The following is an 18,278-nucleotide window of genomic DNA, read 5'->3' as shown; positions in this document are numbered from 1 at the left end:
AAAAAATATTTTTTTTAAATATTTAACTTTCACACATTAACCTCTACAGAGTACCTAACCCGGATCCGGGAGCACCCCCCCCCCCCCCCACACACTGATTAGCATCGCTAGCATAGCGTCACAATTAAATAGTAGCATCTAAATATCATTAAATCACAAGTCCAAGACACCCAATGAAAGACACAGATCTTGTGAATAAAACCACCATTTCAGATTTTTTAAATGTTTTACAGGGAAGACAAAATATGTAAATCTATTAGCTAAACACGTTAGCAAAAGACACCATTTTCTTACTCCAACAGTTTCTTACTCCATCAGGTGCTATCACCAATTCGGCTAAACTAAGATATTGATAGCCACAAACCAACAAACAAATTTATAAGATGACAGTCTGATAACATATTTATGGTATAGCATAGTTTTTTTTTTTTAAATGTGCATTTTTCAGGTATAAATCACAGTTCTACATTGCAGCTGCAATCTGATATAGTGCTGATGCAGCTAGAACAATTACAGAGACCAACGTTATATAACTAATTACTTGTCTTAAAACATTTCAGAAAAAATACACAGCGTACAGACATTGAAAGCCCAACATCTGGTGAATCCAAACAATATTTCAGATTTTTTAAATGTTTTATAGCGAAAACAAAATGTATCGCTAATTAGCATAACCAGGCCAGCCAAAACCAGCTGGACGCGCGCGACCAGTTCACATGCACGACAGATATATGAAATAACATCGTAAATTGGGTCTTACTATTGCTGGTCTTTCATCAGAATGTTGATCAAGGTGTCCTTAGTCCTGATGAGTCGTTCAATCCATTCACAATGGCAACCTCCCCTCTTCATTCAGCCTGGGTACTGGTCGACTGGCACGGTCAATTCCCAAAGTTAAAAAACTCAAAGAACGGAACACGGCAAAACTCCCGAAAAAATTCTAATAATCTGATTAACCTGTTTGGGGTGCAAGCCCGACCTCGGACCGAAAATGACAACAGCTGCAGAGCGCGAAATTCAAAATCTATTTTTTAAAAATATTTAACTTTTACACATTAACAAGTCCAATACAGCATTTGAAAGATAAACATCTTGTCAATCCAGCCAACATGTCCGATTTTTTAAATGTTTTACAGAGAAAACACCACATATATTTATGTTAGCTCACCACCAAATACAAAAGTGGACAGACACGTATGAATTATGATTATGAAGTATGAATTATGATTGAAGTAGCATGCACAACCAACCGAAATAAACTAAAACCAACCTAAAGAGCCCAGAAAAAACGACCTCAGATGACAGTCATATAACATGTTACACAATAAATCTATGTTTTGTTCATAAAAAGTGCATATTTTAGCTATAAATCAGTTTTACATTGATGCTACCCAAAAATGCTAATACATAGCTACAGTCTGAATCCAGCCGGGAGTAGCCAGAGAAAATACATACACCAACGTCGGCTACTAATTACACCTCATAAAACATTTCAGAAAAACATATGGTGGATAACTAATGAAAGACAGATGTCTTGTGAATACAGACAACATTTCCGATTTTTGAAGTGTTTTACAGCGAAAACACAATATATCGTTATATTAGCTAACATCATAAGCTAGCATAAGGCAGCATTGATTCTAGTCAAGCGCTAGCCTAGCATAGTTAGCAGCGTTAGCATTCAACAGTTCGACATATATATGAAAAAGCATCCCAAATTGGGTCTTATCTTTCTTGGTACTCCATCAGAATGTTGTAACGGGGTCCAATGTCCAGTAGAGTCTTTAGTTGGGTTCCAGAACGAAAGATTTCCCTCTTTGGTTAGCTAGCACGGTAGCATTGCTGCGCCAGAAAGCGTTTCTTCAAAAAATTCTTCCGTCGTTTCACATCTAAAGTCCAGAATAAATTGCAATAATATAATTAAAGTATATTGAAAAAACAACCTTTAGGATGATTTTGTGACATGTAGCAAATAATATCGTAGTCAGGCATCATATTCAAAGTTATTTACCTTGTTCCAGAAGCCGAGATCAAATTATCCTTCGCGCCCGGATTTTTATTTTAACTGCGCATGTCTCACAAGAAGTTCTGTTATTCAGTCCAGGGACGAGATATTCGACCCCTTTCAATTCTCACTTCCGCATTACAGTCTGACGTACACCTCTGACGTGTCCCTATTGTCCCAAGTCAAATGGCCTTTTATAGAGAAGGTCTTAAAGAGACACATCGCATTTTGGGAAACTCAATTCGGCTGGGAAAATGGCTGTAAAAATATTTCTGTTCGACTTAGAGAAACAATTCAAACCTTTTTAGAAACTACAGACTGTTATCTATCCAACAGTAGTAAATATATGCATATTGGAAAATAAAAAGTTTCTTAGGAGGCCGTTTGAAAATGTGCACACATTTTCCAGTTTTTTCAATATTCAGCGTGCAGCCAGAACAGGTTAAACTATATTGAAAAAACATACATTACGGTGATATGGTCACATGTAGCAAACAAACTTCGACACGGAGATAGTTTTCATCCATAACGTCAGCATAACAAAAGACAATGCCACCTCTGAAAACGCGCATCTCAGAAACCGGAAGTTGTCGGTCACGCTAAAGAAATAAGTCTTATTTCACGTCAGTACAAGATAAACAAAAAATTTCTCCTCTGACGTCTTCCAAACACCCATAGGAAGAAGTAGGAAGTGTCATTCGGGTCATAGGTGGCGTGACCATATATAGGCAGAGCTTTGAAGCGAGCATACACATCTTGCAATCTTTTTCAGGCTCAGGGAAAGTGCTGTGAAATGACCTGTGTTTGACTCAGAGACTCAATTGGAACGGTTTTAGAAACCATAGCTTGTTTTCTATCCAATGCTATATGGTTATATGCATATAGTAACAGCAATAATTGAATAAGAGGCAGTTTAGTCTGTAGAGGCAATTATGCTAATGCGAAATAGCACCCCCTGTATTCTCAAGAAGTTAAAGTCCAATACAGCTAATGAAAGACACAGATCTTGTGAATCCAGCCAACATGTCCGATTTTTTAAATGTTTTACAGGGAAGACACAATATGTAAAGATGTAAATCTATTAGCTAAAAACACATTAGCATAATCCACCATCTTTTATTTGTCCACCAACACCAGTAGCTATCACCAATTCGGCTAAACTAAGATATTTATAGCCCCTAACCAAGAAAAAAACTCATCAGATGACAGTCTGATAACATATTTATGGTATGGGATAGGTTTTGTTAGAAAAATGTGCATATTTCAGGTAGATGGCATAGGTTACAATTGCACCCACCGTCACAAATGGACTAGAATAACTACATAGAGCAACGTGTTTACCTACTTACTAATCATCAAACATTTCGTAAAAATACACAGCATACACTAATCGAAAGACACAGATCCTGTGAATACAGACAATATTTCAGATTTTCTAAGTGTCTTACAGCGAAAACACAATAAATCGTTATATTAGCATAGCACATAGCACATAGCAGCCCAGCATTGATTCTAGCCAAAGTGAGCGATAACGTCAACATCGCCAAAATATATTAATTTTTTCACTAACCTCAGAATTCTTCAGATGACACTCCTGTAACATCATATTACACAATCCATATAGAGTTTGATCGAAAATGTGCATATTTAGCCACCAAAATCATGGTTAGACAATGTGAAATGTAGCCCAGCTGGTGAGAAAATGTCCGTGCGCCATATTAGACAGTGATCTACTCTTATACATAAATACTCATAAACGTGACTAAAAAATATAGGGTGGACAGGGATTGATAGACAATTTAATTCTTAATACAATCGCGGAATTACATTTTTTAAATTATCCTTACTTTTCAATACAGTTTGCGCCAAGCGAAGCTACGTCAAAAAACATGGCGTCCTAAGCCACTAACATTTTTCGACAGAAACACGATTTATCATAATAAAAATGTCCTACTTTGAGCTGTTCTTCCATCAGTATCTTGGGCAAAGGATCCTTTCTTGGGTCTAATCGTCTTTTGGTGGAAAGCTGTCCTCTTGCCATGTGGAAATGCCAACTGCGTTCGGGATGAACTGGAAGCGTGCCCAGAGATTCACAGCGTTTCAGAAATAAATGTCCCAAAATCGCACTAAACGGATATAAATTGCTATAAAACGCTTTAAATTAACTACCTTATGATGTTTTTAACTCCTATAACGAGTAGAAACATGACCAGAGTAATATTACTCCCTCCACTAATGCTTGGAACAGGTGCGGGTCGGTGTCCTCCACGCGCATAACGCAGCAAGAAAAGAGTTCCTAGCTACAGGGTTTTTTCATTTGTAGTGCCTGTGAACGCGCAATCGACCCCATTCAAATCGTCATCACGTAAAGGCATCCAGGGGGAGACGTAAGCAGTGTCCGTATACTCGTAGCAATAACTGTGGCCTTTTAACTGACTCCAGATCAGGGGCCAACATTTCTGAAATCTGACTCCATGTCAGGGAAATTGCTGTAGAATGGGTTCTGTTCCACTTAGAGACAAAATTTCAACTCCTATAGAAAATATAGACTGTTTTCTATCCAATAATAATAATAATATGCATATTGTACGATCAAGAATTTTGTGGGAAGCCGTTTCAAAAATTACACGATTAGCATAAATAGTGACAACAGCGCCCCCAGCCTCAACAGGTTAATTAGTTAACCTGCATTTCCCCCTAGCAGGGAAAGTGTCACCTTTTTGGGCCCTCAGCAGTTTGCAACCCTGTTTGTGTATTGTAATGCTGAAACAGGCATGGGCCTTACACAAATTTGTTTCCACAAAGTTGGAAGCACAGAATTATCTAGAATGTCATTGTATGCTGTAGCGTTAAGGTTTCCCTTCACTTGAACTAAGGGGCCTAGCCCGAACCATGAAAAACAGCCCCAGACCATTTTTCCGCCTCCACCAAATTTTACAGTTGGCACTTCATTCGGGCAGGTAACGTTCTCCTGGCGTCCGCCAAACCCAGATTAGTCCGTCGGACTGCCAGATGGTAAAGCGGGATTTATCACTCCATAGAACGCGTTTCCACTGGCTGTGAGCTTTACACCACTCCAGCCGACATTTGGGTTTGTGCGTGGTGATTTTAGGCTTGTGTACAGCTGCTAAGCCATGGAAACACATTATGTGAAGCCCCCCGACTAACAGTTATTGTGCTGACATTGCTTCAAGAGGCAGTTTGGAACTCTGTAGTGAGTGTTCCAACCGAGGACAGACCATTTTTGCGTGCTACGCATTTCAGCACTCGACGGTCCCGTTATGTGTGCTTGTGTGGCCTACCACTTCGCACCACGTTGCTCCTTCCACTTCACAGTAACAGCGCTTACAGTTGACCAGGGCAGCTCTAGCAGGAGAACAATCTCTAGCATCCCCTCTCTGTGTCCATGTGCCTGAGATTAAAGCCATTTTTTTATTCAACATGATTCTGGACTGCTGTGCCCAAAAGAGGACCTATGAGAAGTAACAGCAAAGGGGGGACAAACTACATTTAAATGCCCCTGATTTTGGAATTAAATGTTCGATGAGCAGGTGTCCACATACTTTTCATCATGTAGTGTATCATATTAAAACTGCAAACATTTCTCTCCACGCTATGGCAAAATGTGTAGAATTGCAGGAAATTAACTAATGTCCTGCAACAAAAGTTTGCTTAGGGACCCCAAAAGGTTAGGACCTGGGTATGGATGTGGGTATGCAGACGCACAAACCAGTGCATCCCCTCATGATGCGTTACGATTTCATGTGGCCCCCACCCCATCAAAGTTGCCCATCCCTAAACAAGGGAATAGGGTGCCATTTGGGAGGTACCCTCAATGTCCTCCGGGTGGGAAGCAGCTGAGATGAGATGGGGGACAGACAACAGTCTCATTGCATTCCCATCGTGTTGCCAGGCATGGACAGCGTGTGAATCAGGCCCGCTGTGTGAACATCACACTTTCAATCTCAGTATCACACAACAACATAAGTCTCCTGATGCTGCTGCAAGGGCTTCCTCTGTGGCAGAGAGAGACAGTCGCCAGACAGAATGTCTTCTCAGTAACAAACTATACATACAGCGCCTAGCCTCATACCCATCATTATTATAATAACTGTGCTGAGAGAGACATTGAAGGTGTTGTGTTATCTGAATGTGTTCATATTTTAGTCAAGCAAATACATTTTTCCATCTCCATATCGGAGTTCTATTATTAGCCCAAGATATTTACCTTCTCCTATCTCTCCTCACTACCAGTGTAATTTTGTCATGGCCTGTCCAGGACGTTAGTGTGAAGATTGATCATACCGCAGCCCATGGTCGCCCAAGGCTGGCTTCCTCATCGAAAATATAATGTTATGAAATCAATAACCTGCTTGGCTGGGATAATTGTTGGAGAATGAGAGAGGAAAGACAATGGCGCTGTCCAAAATGGCACCCTATTCCTACAGCGCACTACATTTGACCAAGCCCAAATGGCATTATGTAGAGAACAGGGTCCTATTTCAGAAGCAGCCTCTGGCTGGCTGCAGGAGGATGTAACAGATGGGTCTCCACTCCAGGCCAGTACAAGGTATTTTCTATCCCCCATAGGTGCAGCCCTGCCTGGCTCGGCCAGCATCCCCTCTCTATGTCCATGTGCCAGAGATTAAAGCTATTTTTGTGTGTCTTCTCTCAACAGAAAGAGCTGTGCAACATGATTCTGGACTGCTGTGCCCAACAGAGGACCTACGAGAAGTTCTTTGGTCTTCTAGCAGGGGTAAGTAGACCAAATAATATATTTTTACATGTTTTATTATATGAAATATAACAAAATATAACCACAATATATATTTAATAGTAGCGGTAGGTAGCCTAGCGGTTAGGAGCGTTGGGCCAGTAACCGAAAGGTTGCTGGTTCGAATCCCCGAGCCGACTAGGTGAAATTAAACATCTGTCAAGGCATTTAACCCTAATTGCTCGTGTAAGTCACTCTGAATTAGAGCGTCTGCTAAATTACTAAAATGTAATACTTTTTTATGCCTGAGACATTCTTTTATTTAGTTGAAGTCTGTTTAAGTTGCATGGGGAAAATTTCATCACCCTTGAAATTATATTTGTTGGTAAGCTTTAGGGTACAGTAGTACAGTTCACTAATGTGGCCTTTAACATTCTCCTTCAAGAGCACTAAGTTTAAAAACAACTTTATTCTATGATCAACAAACATTTTTAACCGTGACTTATTTTCTCAGAGGTTTTGTCTGCTGAAGAAGGACTACATGGAGAGTTTTGAGGCCATCTTCATGGAGCAGTATGAAACCATCCATCGCCTAGAGACCAATAAACTGAGGAACGTTGCTAGAATGTTCGCCCATCTCTTGTACACAGACTCAGTCCCGTGGAGTGTACGTATTGTAGCTCTCTACGGCGCCCTATCCCCTATATGGTGCACTTATGTACCAGTCACAAGTTTGGACACACCAACTCATTCCAGGGTTTTTCTTTATTTTGACTATTTTCTACAATGTAGAATCATACTGACGACGCCAAGACTATGAAATTACACATATGGAATCATGTAGTAACCAAAAAAGTGTTAAACAAAACCAAATATATTTTAGATTCTTCAAAGTAGCCACCCTTTGCCTTGATGACAGCTTTGCACACTCTTGGCATTTTCTCAACCAGCTTCATGAGAATGCATGGAATGCATTACAATTATCAGATGTGATTGTTGAAAGTTAATGTGTAATTTATGTGCTTCTTAATGTATTTGAGCCAATCAGTTGTGTTGTAACACGGTATGGGTGTTATACAGAAGATATCCCTATTTGGTAAAAGACCAAGTCCATATTATAGCAAGAACAGCTCAAATAAGCAAAGAGAAACGACAGTCCATTAAGACATGAAGATCAGTCGCATCAACCATCTAGTGCTATGATGAAACTGGCTTTCATGAGGACCACCACAGGAAAGGAAGACCTAGAGTTAACTCTGCTGCAGAGGATAAGTTCGTTAGAGTTTCCAGCCTCAGAAATTGCAGCCCAAATAAATGCTTCAGAGTTCAAGTTAGACACATCTCAACATCAACTGTTCAGAGGAGACTGCGTTAATCAGTCCTTCATGGTCAAATTGCTGCAAAGAAAATATTACTAAAGGACACCAATGAGAATAGGAGACAAATTTGAGATTTTTGGTTCCAACCGCTGTGTCTTTGTGAGACGCAGAGTAAGTGAACAGATGATCTCCGCATGTGTGGTTCCCACTGTGAAGCGTAGAGGAGGTGTGATGGTGTGGGGGTACTTTGCTGGTGACACTGTCAGTGATTTATTTAGAGTTCAAGGCACACTGAACCAGCATGGCTAACCACAGCATTCTGCAGCGATAAGCCATCCCATCTGTTTTGCGCTTAGTGGGACTATCAATTGTTTTTCAACAGGACAATGACCCAAAGCACACCTCCAGGCTGTGTAAGGGCTATTTGACCAAGAAGGAGAGTGATGGCGTGCTGCATCAGATGACCTGGCCTCCACAATCACCCGACCGCAACCCAATTGAGATGGTTTGGGATGAGTTGGACTGCAGGGAAAGCAGCATATGTGGCAAGTCCTTCAAGACTGTTAGAAAAGCATTCCTCATGAAGCTGGTTGAGAGAATGCCAAGAGTGCAAAGCTGTCAAGGTAAAGGGTGGCTACTTTTAATATTTTAAAATATATTTGGATTTGTTTAACACTTTTTTGGGTCACTACATGATTCCATATGTTTTATTTCCTCATTTTGATGTCTTCACTATTATTCTACATAGTAGAAAATAGTCAAAATAAATAAGAACCCTTGAATGGGTAGGTTTCCAAACTTTTGACTGGTACTGTATATTTATTTTATGGCACACGAGACAATGCACAATGCAAGTCTCTATCCAATGCGCTCTCCTGCCAATTTGTGCACATTCATTGTTTCATAACTTAATTGTGTGAATTGTTTTCCTTGATTTAGTGTCTATTCCACTATATATATCACCACTAGTAGCCTACATTTACCATTAATTCCTGTGATTTCTAATCTACAATGTTTGTTTGGTTATGGTAATTTCTGTTAATGCATTCAGTATATTATTCTAGTCTTTTACCGTTCTCATGGTCAGAGTAGACATGTTGTTTGCAGAGCACACAACCTATGCTACACTTGTGAGAAAGCGTTACTGTCAATGCTGAGTAAGGACGAGCACCTGATTACGCATAAAAGTAGGCTACCTGGCCTGCATGCAAATGTAGGCATATAAATGTGCTCATTTGGGGATCTGATAGTATTTCTGATTGTCTTAATGCACTACCACTAATGATCTGTGGAGTCTGTTTTTTAAACATCCATTGAGAATGACAATAGTTACTCAATGTATTTTGAAGGTCTTTCCAGCTCTCTGCCTTTCGATAATCACTCAGCGTGAAAGGGGAAAATGTCATGCTCTGATCCAGTGGAAACTTTTTTTTTTGTAAATAGGTCTACCTGATGACCTCTTATGGAAAATAGCCTATAGCTGTGTCTGTCCCGAGCTCACTGGCACGGCTGGACCCAAGTTGATAGTTGATACAATGTTTCAAGTTCGTTGCAGACAGGCCATGTGTAGCCAGTGGGATTTATAGGATGTTTTTATCAGAATATTTTTGTTCTACCTGCAGGCTGCAATATTTATATTTGTTGGCTTTATGTAGGATATTTTTTACATAGTTGGCAATAGATGCAACTTTTTAGGTTTATCATTTTCATTTAATTTGGATACATTTTAATTAACCACATGACAATGATTTTGAGATACGAAGACGTTATTATAAATGTAATTGTTAGATGAATAAAATACCTAGGTGTCTGGTTAGACTGTAAACTCTCCTTCCAGACTCACATCAAGCATCTCCAATCCAAAGTTAAATCTAGAATCGGCTTCCTATTCCGCAACAAAGCATCCTTCACTCATGCTGCCAAACATACCCTTGTAAAACTGACCATCCTACCAATCCTCGACTTCGGTGATGTCATTTACAAAATAGCCTCCAAAACCCTACTCAATAAATTGGATGCAGTCTATCACAGTGCCATCCGTTTTGTCACCAAAGCCCCATATACTACCCACCACTGCGACCTGTACGCTCTCGTTGGCTGGCCCTCGCTTCACACTCGTCGCCAAACCCACTGGCTCCAGGTCATCTACAAGACCCTGCTAGGTAAAGTCCCCCCTTATCTCAGCTCGCTGGTCACCATAGCAACGCCCACCCGTAGCACGTGCTCCAGCAGGTATATCTCTCTGGTCACCCCCAAAACCAATTCTTCCTTTGGCCGCCTCTCCTTCCAGTTCTCTGCTGCCAATGACTGGAACGAACTACAAAAATCTCTGAAACTGGAAACACTTATCTCCCTCAGTAGCTTTAAGCACCAGCTGTCAGAGCAGCTCATAGATTACTGCACCTGTACATAGCCCATCTATAATTTAGCCCAAACAACTACCTCTTTACCTACTGTATTTATTTATTTTGCTCCTCTGCACCCCATTATTTCTATCTCTACTTTGCACCTTCTTCCACTGCAAACCAACCATTCCAGTGTTATTTTTTTTACTTGCTATATTGTATTTACTTCGCCACCATGGCCTTTTTATATATTTTTTAATTTATTTATATATATATCTTGTTTGCCTTCACCTCCCTTATCTCACCTCACTTGCTCATATTGTATATAGACTTATTTTCACTGTATTATTGACTGTATGTTTGTTTTACTCCATGTGTAACTATGTGTTGTTGTATGTGTCGAACTGCTTTGCTTTATCTTGGCCAGGTCGCAATTGTAAATGAGAACGTGTTCTCAATTTGCCTACCTGGTTAAATAAAGGTGAAATAAAAATAATAATAAAAAAAATGAAAATGTGCATATGAAAACCGTAACTGGCACGTTGATTGGTTGAAATGTTCAGATAAATTGTTATGCCACATGAGAAAGGTTGCTGACTCCTCGTGTAGCATGTTACCGGCAACTTCAGGAGAGTAATGGCAGAATCTGCAAAAGCCAGCAGGAGCGGGGGGAGGATGGTCGGGTTAAGGGTTTTCTCTTCTGGTTATCTTGATCTCTGACTCTTGAGTCATTTCTGTCTTGTTTCATCAAACCGAATCAGACAAGCATATAGTTGAATTTATTAAAATACAAAGGGTGTGTCTATATGGAATAATACATGTTTAAACATTTCAACCAATCGATAGGTCGAGAGAACAGACGACTTTCGGTCAGCCAAGATTTTTTGGGGTTGGTGATTTGATTTTAAACAGCTACTAATCTAGTTACACCATCTGGGTTTTTCTATCTCAGGTGCTGGAATGTATTAAAGTCAGTGAGGACACCACCACCTCATCCAGTCGTATCTTCGTCAAGATCTTGTTTCAGGAGCTCTGTGCCTATATGGGACTTCCCAGGCTCAATGAACGACTCAAGGATATGTAAGTCAATCTAGTCTTTTCCTCTTCCACTGTAAACTAATATATCACCTGAGGATGTTGATATTTGTAGACTGGCTCTGTTTTTCTTTATTGCCCCTGAAAGGAAAAATAAAGTTGAATTAATTTAACTGAATGGCAAATTTGTGGGGGTTTTTTTTCTGCATCTGGTCTTTTCTGTATCTTCCAGGACGCTGCAGCCCTTCTTTGAGGGTCTTTTTCCTCGTGACAACCCCAGGAACACCAGATTTGCCATTAATTTCTTCACCTCCATCGGCCTGGGTGGACTTACGTAAGTGCCTCCATCCTAATAATATGATAGTACGTGCCACCTAGCAGATGCTTTCACCCAAAGTGACAGCTCAATGTGTGCATAGATTTGATGCATGTTTGTGATCTACAGGAGGATGCTGAGGGGAGGAAGGCTCATAATAATGGCCGGAACGGAGTGAATAGAATTGCATGAAACTAATGGAAACCATGTGTTAGATGTATTTGATACCGTTCGACTCATTCCGCCCCGGCCATTACTAGGGCACTATAAAATCTGATACGGAGAACGCAGACTGAATCACTTAATCCAGACAATAAAAACGGAATTCAACAATATCCCAAAATGTATTGAACTTATTAGTAGGGCATCAAATAAATGTATTTAAAAAATAAACTGATTTTTATAGGGCAGTCCTCCCCAATTAAGGTGCCACCAACCTCCTGTGGCATCTATAACAGGCTGGTGTATTGCGTCACCAGCCTCCTGTGATCTCTTGCCAGTATCATAATTTCCACTCGCTCCTTCTCTCTTTCATTCGCTCTCTCTCCTGCTCTATCTCTCCTCGTCATTACCACAGGGATGAGCTCCGTGAGCATCTAAAGAACGCCCCCAAGATTATCATGACCCAGAACCAGGAAGTGGAGTCGTCTGACACCGACTCGTCCTCTGACTCGTCGTCCTCAGACAGTGACAGCAGCGACAGTGACAGCTCTGACTCCTCCAGTGACTCCTCCTCCTCCAGCAGCAGCTCAGGTACAGTAATTTTACCAGCCTTACAGTAGCCTGGTCCCAGAGCTGTTTCTTATACTGTATCGACTTTGGTCATTGTCAGCACAAACAACAGTTTAAACAGATCTGGGACCAGGCTACCCTAACTAGGCTTTTTATTGAAACACTTAGGTAGTTGCAATCAATTTACAACCCAGCCCTCTTCTAACAGCAATATCTGAATTATTTCTGAGGAATTCAAAGTGCTTGTCCTTTAATTTGTCCTTTGATAGTTTAGTATTTATTAACTGTCTGCCCTCCACATTCACCTCTACCTAATTATAATGCCTGTGTTGTGTCGGGGAGGTCCTGGTCCCTGATGTGAGGGTGGCACAGCCTGTTGCCCGTGTGTGTGTGTGTGCGCGCCTGGGTCATGGGTCATCGCTTGCCTCACCTTGAAGAATGTTACTGTGTTGTACTCAGCCCCTCTCACTCGGCATGCTAATTTAATTTGCTAATTTAACTATTGTAATTGACCAGCTCTATTGAAATGAAACTTGAATGTTTGAAGGACTTCACTGTTTCCCTGGAAAATGCTTCATTTCACATAATATAAAAAATTTATTTAGCAAAGGTTTTTATCCAAAGACTTGTTTAGGCAACCTCTTGTTTGATTGTGGGACATTAAGATGGCTTTTCGTGTCAGTCCCTTGCTGATGACATGCAACCGAGGACCAGTCTGTATTCACTTATTCAATTAAAGAAAAATGTCTGTCAGTGCAGAACTTGAAATGTCCTATTTGAGAAGAGAGCAGCAATTGTCCTGGAGAAAGATGTTCTCTACACAATCCCTGCTTTCACATCAAATCAATAGTTCTGAAATGACCTCCTTGCACTAAAATGTCCAATAGCACTGAAATGTCTGTCCAACAGCACAAAACATTTCCTTGATAGCTTCTGTTGGTTCTCAATTGTCCTGAACATGATTTCAAGCCTGTTTGCGATACTGGAGGTGTTTCCTGCTGTGATGTTGATGTGGCTATTTACCATTCATCCTGTGTTTGTATGCTAATATCTATGAAAACCATGCACGCAAAGACAGTCAGTCCCTGCAGTGGCCACACACACTCACACAAATACACCCTCCCTGCAGTCAGTGCTCTGGCAGTCTGGTGATTGTTTGACTGGTGTGGTGTTGGGTGTCCCTGGCCGGCTCTCTGTAGGGTAGAGTGACATGTTAACATGGCAGAGTAGGGCACTCCAGGCACCTGCTAAAAGCACAGTCTGTCGTCGCCACACATTATCTGCACACACAGGTTGTGTCTGAAATGGCACCCTATTTCCTATTTAGTGCACTGTTTTTTAACGGGGCCTACAGGGCCTAGAAGTGCACTATATATGGAATATGGTGCCATTTGGGGGACAACCTGTGTGTGCAGATGTTGGGCGATGACGGACTGTCATTGGGGGGATTTTTCTTGTCTTTCGATATTTATTTTTTACAGCATATATAATGTCTCGCTCTATGGGATTGCAATGTGGTGTGCTGTTTGCATGCTTCTGGATTTATTTAGGTTCTTTGCTTATGTTTAACATATTTCGGTTCAAAGTCTGGAATTATCTCGTGTTTCTAAGACGTACTTACTGTTTTACAGATTCTGATTCAAGGCGTAAGAAGAGCAAGGGCCAGAGCAAAAATAAGAAGAGTGACAAAGACAAGAAGAAAGACAAGATGACCAAGTCCAAGGCTTCTTCCAAAAATACCTCCTCAAGTCAGAAGTCACCTCTGGAGGAACGGCCCAATAAGAGTCTGAGAAACGACAACCGTCGCCGTGATGACAGCAGTAGCGATGAGGAGGCGGCGAAGCACGGTGGGAGGAGACCAGAGCCAGAGGACCACCACAAATCCTCTCGCCACCGGGGTCGAGAAGAAGACGCGCCGCAACCCTCGTACGAGAGACCCCACCGCGACCGTGGGGGGCACCAAGATGAGGAGCAGCCTCGTGGCAGGCCTGACAGAGGCAGAGACTACGAGGACAGCGACAGACAGCCAGAGTCCCGCAGGCACAACCGGGACGATGGGGGGAAATATGATGGGAAACGCCAAGCCCCCCAGGTTGACCAGACTGACCATGACAGAGTCAGACACCGCAGCCCTGAGAAAGAGAAGGAACCAGCCAGGTACAGAAACAGAGAGAGGTCAAAGTCACGAGAGAAGAGCAGCCACAAGGAGAAAGACATGGATTCTTCCAGGAACTCGTACAGGAACGGGGTGGAGCAGCAAGCAGAGCGGGCGGACAAGGAGAACAGGGAGAACCGCCATCACTCTGACAGATACAGAGAACCCAAGAGAAACGAGGAACGGAGCAGGGATAGCTCCCCACGTAGACGGAGATAGCCGGACGGACGTTACTCAAAAAGGAAATGTAGTAGTGTTACATTCCAATGTCCATGCTAGCATACTACTTCAAGTACATGTCCAGTACTTCATTCTAAGTAGTGTGCTAGTGTGAACGTTGAAACAGAGCCTACGTTGTAGTCATGCTGTTCATAAGCCAGTTGTAAATTGGACTCATCCATCTCATCCCCTGCCATAGTCTGTACCTCTCAATGTATAAATTTTATGCATAGCCTTTAAAATGTATGTTTTATATCGCGCAATGAAATGTCTTTCTTAGAAATGGTTGAGCGGTTGTATTGGAACAGTAACAGTACAGAGCTCTGCTTGCAGAAGTAGTGTATATATGAAGGTTTCTTTCTGTGGGTTCTATCAATGTAAGACTGGTAATGTCAAGAAAATGTGTGAAGTTTGTATTTAGTGCAACCTATTTTGGGGGGCGGTTTAAAAAGAATGAGACAACATATTAAAAACCTTGCAACTGTTCAATTCTACCTGATTTATTACTAAATATTATACAGTATACTGAACGTGTTTGCACTATATTGACACAGGTTAGAGGGGAAATACACCAGAGCAATGCAGTGTCCTTATAATTTAGCATATGCTTTTATCCAAAGCAACTTAGTCATGCGTGCATACATTTTACGTATTGCTGGCCCCAGCTGGAATCCAATCCATGACCCTTGGAGTTTCAAGCTCCATGCTCTACCGACTGAGCCACACATTGTCCACTTAAAAGCATCGGGTGCCGTCTAACCTGAACACCTGTGATTAAAGAACATCAGCCAGTTCATAAAATGTTTGAATCGCTGCCATTTTTTGCCACCCAGCAGGTGATTGTTAACACACAGATCAATCCAAGGATCCGTTCTTGTCAAATCTGACATTCATGTTGAACATACTTGCAAGAATGAATTCAAGACCCTGTCATTATCACCCACAGTATACAATATGCATGAATACATGCCTCTTACACAATTGACATACGTCTTCACGCTGATCTCCAGATAGAGCCTACCTTATTTGACCTTCAGCATTCTCCCTACGGGTGTACTGTATGTATCAAAACACCACAGGGTTCCACGAGAACTGGGTCATCTTTTATTTGTGTTTTGGCCAGTAGAATGGAAGATTGCTTCCGTTGGGATCGAATACGAAACTCTGTGAAATCACTGGAATGAACTGATGTCTGTCAGTAGAATCCTGCCTAGTGGAGAAGGGGATAGGGGGCAGATTCAAGCTTTGCTTTAAGATGTAAAGTAAAAAAATGAAAAGTAGAAGCACAATAGAAAGGATAAAATCAGCATAGACTACATATTCTGTTAAATAGGACTAGCACTGTTAATATTTTGACTCATTTGGTTGGATCTGTGCTTGGAAGGAAGACCATGATGCCAGTGTTTTGGTTTTGTTATGCTGTTACATTCTTTAACTACCAGTGTCCCTCAATTTAGTTTTTCCTGCGCTATGTATTCCTTTTCAAATATTGGATTCCAAGAGAAGAATAGGGTTCATTTCAACTGTCTTATGATTAATACAAACGGTTAAGAATTCATGGGGAACAATAGACACGTTTCCCATACTGCAGATTATAGTGCCTGGTAGAGTCTCAGTGGGTTGTCTTGTAGGAATATGTGACTCTCAGTTAATCTTTCCTTGAATCCTTGCATGATCATCCTCAGAATGCATTGCATAAGAAGGTCTGATAGGAGAGACCTTAGAACTCCAATAAGGTTGAAAAAGAAGCAAGGAGATAGGATGCGAGGAATGATAGAAAACTAATTGAGATAGAACCATGCTTTTCCGTTATCAGTTACACTGGGTTAAGACTGCTCAACTCCCGAGACACAGAACAGTCTCTTTGGGGGGAATTCCGACCGGAGTTAAACGCCGGTAAATGGAACGTAACGTAATTCCCGTTTGGGATGGTGTGTCTACAGATACACTGTATTCTGGTTTTGACTTAATTTCTTCATAATTCCACCACCTTTACGCTTGATGAAACGAATAAGGTCGAGCAACATCGGTTCCAAGTGGAACAGCATTTACTTTATTTTTTTTAATAGTAATCTGGTTGGAACCGAAATTATTTTCCAATAATTTTGTTCTGAACTGAACCATTATTTTTGTTCCGTTCCATTGTTCTGACCAGCAAAAGAATCATTCTGAACCGGTTCAAACACCCAACAAGTATTGGTTAATATCGTTTTTTTCTGTTCCTTTTTAAACCTCTGAAATCGAAATTGTTTTTACATTTAGCTCGACATTAAATTACTTCACCAATCAGTGCGGCTAGATCAGCGTGCTATGGAGAGGGTAAACTATTTAATCTGTATAGGAAAGTCTTAGCATTAACAGCATGGTTTAATCATAATGACAGACAATCACACGCACTGTGCTGCCAGTAGAGGTACATGGGTAAAATTACTGGGGAAGCCAATCACGCTTGTAACGTAGGCTATGGTAACCTATGCTTTCAGAGGGTAGGGGCAGATAAGCCTACACACTATGGTTGAATATTTTCCTGGTATTTTACAAATGTTCCATCCCAAGAAAAAATAGCTTTTTAGCTATTTCCCGCCAAAACCAGAAGTGTAATTCAAAAGCATATTAAGTATATAAATAGGCCTATGTCTAAATTTGATTGGAAATTTGATCAAAAATCAAGCCTGATGCTAACGGAGCCTGATGAGATATACATGAAATACATTTTATAAGCCCTCCATTAAATACATTTTATACACAAGCCCAAAAAAGCCTAAATGAGTGTGCTGTTGTTAATAAAACGTTTACTGTTGACAGGAGAACAAGAGGAGACAATAGGACGAGGTGGATATTTTATAATAAGGCCGTTTTAATTACATGTAAAGATATCTTAGTAAAATCTTGCAGCAAGGCTCTTTCAGTCTGACTCCTAGTGAATCGTCCGGGAAAGAGACAGTTTCCAGAAATGTTCAGTACTATATAGACAACAAGCAAAGTAGGTAGATCTGCGAGTCCGGCCTTCCGGTTGGTCGATCTGGGTCTTGGGTAGTCCTGATCAGGCCTGGTGTCCACGTTCCATTGGTTCCTGAGAGTTCTTTGTCCTGAGGTCCAACCATGGGTTGGGTGTGTCTGTGTGATTGTCATGGGGGAGGGGAATTGTGGGTGCCGTGTATATGTCCTATGTGTCCAGCATATGTCCAAGAGAAAGAGGGGGTGTGTATGTTGTGTCAACTTATAGGTAATGTTGAGAAGTTGTTAAAACAAGTTACCAATATCTAATACAATTTCTTACACTGTTATCCAATACATTTGTGCATTTGGTAAGTATTCAGACCCCTTGATTCTTTCCAGAACTTCGTTACGTTACAGCCTTATTCTAAAAATGTTATTTTTTTTTTTAATCCCTCGTCAAATTACACACAATACCCCATAATAACAAAGCAAAAAAAG

At 41.0% G+C, this 18,278-nt stretch overlaps 1 protein-coding gene across 2 annotated transcripts in view; it reads left to right on the top strand.

The window, feature by feature from the left end:
- The window catches only part of LOC129821060 (pre-mRNA-splicing factor CWC22 homolog), a 60,686-nt gene extending 45,361 nt beyond the window's left edge, over positions 1–15,325 (top strand). For both annotated transcript variants that reach the window (XM_055878309.1, XM_055878308.1), the window contains exons 15-20: positions 6,684–6,761; positions 7,234–7,386; positions 11,336–11,463; positions 11,651–11,752; positions 12,312–12,487; positions 14,098–15,325. In XM_055878309.1, the coding sequence (XP_055734284.1) occupies positions 6,684–6,761; positions 7,234–7,386; positions 11,336–11,463; positions 11,651–11,752; positions 12,312–12,487; positions 14,098–14,840 (1,380 nt within the window). In that variant the 3' untranslated portion in view covers positions 14,841–15,325. The remainder of the gene's footprint in view (positions 1–6,683; positions 6,762–7,233; positions 7,387–11,335; positions 11,464–11,650; positions 11,753–12,311; positions 12,488–14,097) is intronic.
- The last annotated feature ends 2,953 nt before the right edge of the window (positions 15,326–18,278 follow it).

This window comes from Salvelinus fontinalis, chromosome 23 (genome assembly GCF_029448725.1).
Source record: "Salvelinus fontinalis isolate EN_2023a chromosome 23, ASM2944872v1, whole genome shotgun sequence".
Lineage (NCBI taxonomy): Eukaryota > Metazoa > Chordata > Actinopteri > Salmoniformes > Salmonidae > Salvelinus > Salvelinus fontinalis.
The sequence above is the reverse complement of the archived record's forward strand: the minus strand, read 5'-3'. Positions and strand labels throughout refer to the sequence as shown.